General features: G+C 38.4%; 2 protein-coding genes across 2 annotated transcripts in view; one reads left to right on the top strand and one right to left on the bottom strand.

Annotated features, from left to right (window-relative positions):
• Positions 1 to 5709, top strand: part of LOC101655706 (vomeronasal type-2 receptor 116-like) — a 140768-nt gene that overhangs the window by 88576 nt on the left and 46483 nt on the right. The gene's annotated exons all lie outside the window — the stretch shown is intronic.
• LOC105979679 (olfactory receptor 7G1-like) lies at positions 2390 to 3395 on the bottom strand. The gene has a single exon (XM_013007629.2). The coding sequence runs from the start codon at positions 3344 to 3346 to the stop codon at positions 2390 to 2392; it is 957 nt and encodes a 318-aa protein (XP_012863083.1). The 5' UTR covers positions 3347 to 3395.

Genomic DNA, 5709 nt, shown 5'->3' with positions numbered 1-5709 from the left:
TGCTTCCCAAAATTTTACCCCAGGTTAAAATAGATTCTACTTTCTATGAGCTGATGTATATTAGTATATTCAAAGTGATTTATTTATAATAAAATATTAGCTACTAAATTTTCCATTACTATCAAAAGGGATACACACATAACTTTACCATATGTAAGGGGGGAAAAGTACAACATTGAAATAAATGAATTATGATTACACCCAGCAGAATGATATAATTTTCAAAGCTCAATTAGGAAAGATTTTTTTCATTTATATTTCTCTTAATTTTGAAAATAGACAAAATTATAAATTGGATAGAGAGACATACAGGAGTGATCAAATAATGACCTTTAATCTTAATTGTCCGTTTTGTAGAGGCGACATTATAGAATATAGCATTTTCACAGGTGTGTCTCAGAAGCCCTGCAGGCATTGCTTGGCTGCTATCCAAAAACTCAGAGGCAGCCACATGGCCCTGTGGGAGAGCTGGTGATCAGCTCCCATGGAGATGCAAGCACAGAAAACCTATGGAGAAAGTTCCACTCTGTTACATGGTGTTGCGCTGAGCCAGAATTGACTTGACAACATCCCACAACACATCAATCATGGAGGGCTGCAATATCAAACTATCATGACTCTGAAAGAAAATGTCTCAAATTTCTGGAGTCTAAAGTCCAAATTTAAGTTAGTAACAGTAGTAAGATCCACTGAAGACTCTGGAAAAAGATTCCTTCTGGTTTCTTCCAAATTCTCCTATCTCAATAAATTCTTTGGCTTACAACTGCAATGTAACAAACTCTGTCTCTTCTTTTGTCTTCACATGATAGCTCTTCTGTGACTCCAGTCTCCATACTGTCTCTTTTACAAGGGCACAAATCCTACAGGTTTAGTACCAGCCTTAATCCAGTATGACCTCAGTTAATTTAACTGATAACAATTTCCAAACAATCTCACATCCACAGGTAACAGGAGTTCAGATTTAAATCTATTTTTGCGGGAAGCATATATCACAAACTCATATCGGCAGTTCTGTTTAGGTGCCATGGAGTTGGTTCTGACTCATAGCAACCCTATGCCCCACAGACCTAAACACTGCATGATCCTGTGCCAGTCTCTGCCTGAGCCTGTTGATGCAGCCTCTGTGTCCATACATCTTATACAGAGCCTACCTCTTTTTTGTTGCCCCTCCACTTTACCTAATATGATGTGCTTCTTTAGGGACTGGTTTCTCCTGATAATATGTCCAAATTTCTAGCCTTTCTTTGAAGGTCGCTTATGAGAAAACATCAACTCCATAGCAGTGAATTTGTTTGTTCTGGGGGGTGGGCTTAATTGCAGTAATAACAATATGACCGAACGAACAGAATAATTTCAAAAAAATAATAAATACAGAATTCAATAAGGAAGAAACTATTTTGAGAATGGTGGTGGTGGTACTGATTGCCCTACCTTGCATTATATGATTGAACTATTGAATGGTATGGTATCTGAATAGTGTCCTAATAGAATGGTCTGAAAAATAAAATAAAGCTCCCTTGGAAATTGTTTTCCCCCATGTTTAACTTAGAAAGGGGTACATGATGTCATTGTTCATGAGGAGATGGAAGAAGATGTTTTCTGTGTGACTCTAAGGAAAGATTTATTAACAACAGGGCCTCAATGACCAGTAGGTCCAAGGACAAGGAGTCAGATTTGTGTCTCTGGATATGGCACCTGTGGCAAACGGTCTACGACCATGGGAAGATAATCCCTGGAATGAAGGCACTTTCTGGGAATATGAATGAAGACCTATTGTCCTCTTCCTGCACATTTTCTGACTCTGGGTCCTTGTAATAAAAGATTAATCTATTGTTTGTGCATTCAGAGTCAGGATTTCTATTTTCTTAATCGAGCCAGAGCCTTCCTTGCTGATAAGGATTAATTGTCTTACAACCATGTCAAGTCACTGCAATAATCTAATCAGTAAATTTTATACAATAGGAAATTGAATATCATAAATGCTAATGATATTAGAAGCACATGCAGCTTACCAGTGATTGTCCTGATTACCATGAAACTGAGACATGGGAGAATTCTTGTTGCTCAGTAGGACTGAATCTGGGGTTCCATTCCTATAAGTCTAAGAATATTGTCCCAAATCATGATTACAAAAATTCCTGTGGTATGTTCTGTCTCTATGGAAACTGACTGGCAATGTTGAGCTTAAAAAGTCAAAATAATTCGCCAAACAGCACAGAGCTACACAAAGAAAAAAGCCAAATTTCAACTGCAGGTTGAGTTACATTGAACCGTAATGTAATCTCTTCATTTTAGAAGACAGTGATGTGAGGAAGAGCCAGGTGCTCTGTCTTGAGTACCCTTTCACTTTGATGCAATCTAGAAATACAAATGTGAGCAGATAATGAAATCACTGAAAAGCAGGTATGCCCCTGAGGATGTTTCTCAAGGCTCCTTTCATGTCCCTGTTTCTCAGGCTATAGATGAAGGGGTTCATCATGGGCGTGACCACAGTGTACATGATTGAAATAACTGCAGTCTCTCTAGAGGAGCGTGTGAATGTCGTGCTAATATACGCACCGAAAGCTGTCCCGTAGAACAAGGAAACGACAGAAAGGTGAGATCCGCATGTAGAAAAAGCTTTATACTTTCCACCTGCTGATGGCATTTTCAAAAGAGAGGAGACAATTTTTGTATAAGAGAAAATTATTCCGGAGAAAGGAGCAGCACCCAGTATACCAGCTCCAAAATATAAGATGAAGTTATTGATGAATGTGTCCGAGCAGGCCACCCTGATGACTTGAACAACTTCACAGAAGAAGTAAGGGATTTCCAAATGTGTGCAGAAGGACAAGTGCAACAGCATCAGACTGTGGAGCAGGGCGTCCCCCAAGCTAATTAGCAAGGACAATAGTATCAGTAAGCCACAAAGACGTGGGTTCATAATAGATGTGTACCTCAGTGGGTGACAAATGGCCACATAGCGGTCATAGGCCATTATTGAAAGGAGATTACTTTCCACAGTAGCAAAAACCAGGACAAAGCAGGCCTGAGCAAGGCATCCAGTGAAAGTGATACTCTGGTTCTGTGCTTGGAGGTTCACCAGCATCTTTGGGATGGTGGTTGTGCTGAAGCAGATGTCAGTAAAGGAGAGATTGGCAAGGAAGAAGTACATGGGCGTGTGGAGGTGAGGGTCAGAGGTGACGGCCAAAATTATGAGGAGGTTTCCCAGGACAGTGACCAGGTATATGAACAGAAACAGGCTAAAGAGGATGGGCTGCAGTTCCAGATCTTCTGTCAGTGCCAGGAGAAGGAATTCTGAAACACTTGTTTGGTTTCTGGATTTCATGTTGTTGATGTGTCTCATGGAAAAGACAGAGTCACAAAGCAATTACATATGTTATATCTAGACCAATAGTGGCAACAGCATAGAGATGACACATCTGGGGTAAAGGAAAGAGGGATTTCAGAGAAATACAGAGGAGGAATCTTTTGTAGACATATTATTGGATTGTTTTTAAAAGGTCTGAAGCTGCTACAGCAGAGTGCAAATGCTTAATTAAGTAGCAATGAGGAGGGGTTCATGCTTTCTCCCCCTCTCTAATTACACTCTCTGTGCTGTTATGACCATTAAACATTTGGCTACTTTAAATAGAATCATACAGACCTGATGATTCTGTCTTAGGCTCCAACTTTTTCCAGTAATGAATGCCAGACATCAAGCAAATAAACATTTATCTAAGAACTAGGGATATGAACATCAAGTGAAACTGATCATTTTGATCTTTCCCTGTCCCCATAATGGAAGCAAATATCAGACACTTTTACAGCACTCTCAACGGGAGAAAGCAAATATCTGTGTAGGAGAAAATGAGCTTTGCCTTTGTAAAGACAATGTAAAGACGGATGGATAATATAGAAATAAATTCCCTGGTCTTGTTGCAAAAACATAAGGAACTTTGTCAATACCTTTGAAGATAGGAACTTTTGGCAGACTTGATTCAAATCATTTCAAACACATACTCTGTTCAAGGTTCCTCATGAACGAAATTATGGTGAAACATCTGTCCTCATTCTCAAACAACTCTAGGATATTAGCTTACCTGGTTTGCATCATTGCGAAATAAGCCTTGACATCTTGCCTGGCTGTAGAAGATGTACCCTCAGGAAATGTTGAGGAACTGAGGGACCAGGGTCATGGACCTGAGGACCAGCTTTGTTAGAATCTCCGGTGTACCGCTTCACTATTGGGAGAGGACTGTTGAGTGAGGAGGTCACAGGCACACCAACAGAAGTGTCATATCTCTGGGGGATAAATATCCAAAGCTCCTCATTAATTCAACACTTTACTTTCATTCTGCTTCTATGGCAGTGCAAATCCTTAAAGAATAGTCTTCAAAAAGTGAAATTAGTCATCACTGATTTCCTGACTCTGTAAAGCCAGCTGCATCCCATTCACCTGTCTTCACCTATTTCTCCTCACTTCCCTGCTACATACCTTGTCTATTTGAAAACGTTATCTTTAATTTCATTCCAGTCTTCCTTTTCAAATTACACCTGTAGGACTCTCTATCTTCCCAAAGATGCTAGGAAGCCTGTTATTTACTTTAGATGCAAAAAGATAATTTATGTACATGAATGAACATGTAGTAAAATGGAAATATAGTTATTTCTCTGTAAGACTTTTGGACTATCCCTTCAATCTTAAACTTCATTCTTCTATATAGAACATATTCTAAGGTATTCTTTGCAATCAATTCTGAAGGTGATAACTGAGTTTGGAAGTGTTACTCCCTTCTTTGGATTCCATTGCCAGACTACCCAATTTCTTCCTAACAGGTTTTATTATGTACATTTTCTATTTATGACTTTATTCACATTAGGGAAGCAGGGTACTACTTTGGTTCTTGATTTTCAATGGAGTTGAGAGGATACAGGGTCATTGTTAGGTGTTAGCATGCAGGTTTACCCGTACTCTCACTAGATTTAGGTAGATAATAGCTGTTATTTATCAGGCAAAATGGTGCTGCCGTTTAGTTTTCACTTTTACTCTTTTTACCTTTAATGGGTTCATTACTTTCATGTGTTTCTCTATTTATTTTAGCATCTCTATTTTTGTATTCATATTTTAATCTACAGTTTGATATATATATATATTACTTATAAACCACCTTGAGACAAGATGGCATGATGATGCCACCCTTTGCCAGCTTACCTCCATTGACTCCAAATATTTATAATAGTAGATAAATTACAATAAAATATAAATTGTCTTTGGTACTACAGAAACAACTGAAGCATGAAAAAACAAGCTATGATTTGTAGGTACTATTAAAAAAAGGAAAAAATACCATAAATTGGTGTACCTAACAGCTACATGTTTTAGAAAAGTCTCCATGGGAGAAGTGATCCAAGTTTCTAGCTGCTTTGGTGGCTGGGATATGGTGTTCCCAATAGTACTAAGAAGGGAATCAGGAAATGGAATTCATGATTAGAGGAGTGGTGATGGATGAAGGTTAATGTGAACCTGCTGATTAGAAAGACTGAGAACTTAATTCCAAAAAAAGAAAGGGGAAAATTCTGACATTCAAATAAAGTACATATTATAATTAAAAAAACCTCATCTTATAGAGGGCTCTGACAACTCATCACAATCCATACATACATCCATTGTGTCAAGCACATTTGTACATTTGTTTCCATCCTCATTTTCAAAATATTTGCATTTTA

The sequence above is a fragment of the Echinops telfairi genome, unplaced genomic scaffold, assembly GCF_000313985.2.
Source record: "Echinops telfairi isolate 266 unplaced genomic scaffold, ASM31398v2 ScPeMD7_7459;HRSCAF=8497, whole genome shotgun sequence".
Lineage (NCBI taxonomy): Eukaryota > Metazoa > Chordata > Mammalia > Afrosoricida > Tenrecidae > Echinops > Echinops telfairi.
Note: the sequence above shows the minus strand (reverse complement) of the source record. Positions and strands in the feature narration are given on the sequence as shown.

What these genes read in the sequence shown, in the direction of transcription:
- LOC105979679 (XM_013007629.2), bottom strand. Translation starts at nt 3,346, where the DNA reads ATGAGACACATCAACAACATGAAATCCAGAAACCAAACAAGTGTTTCA.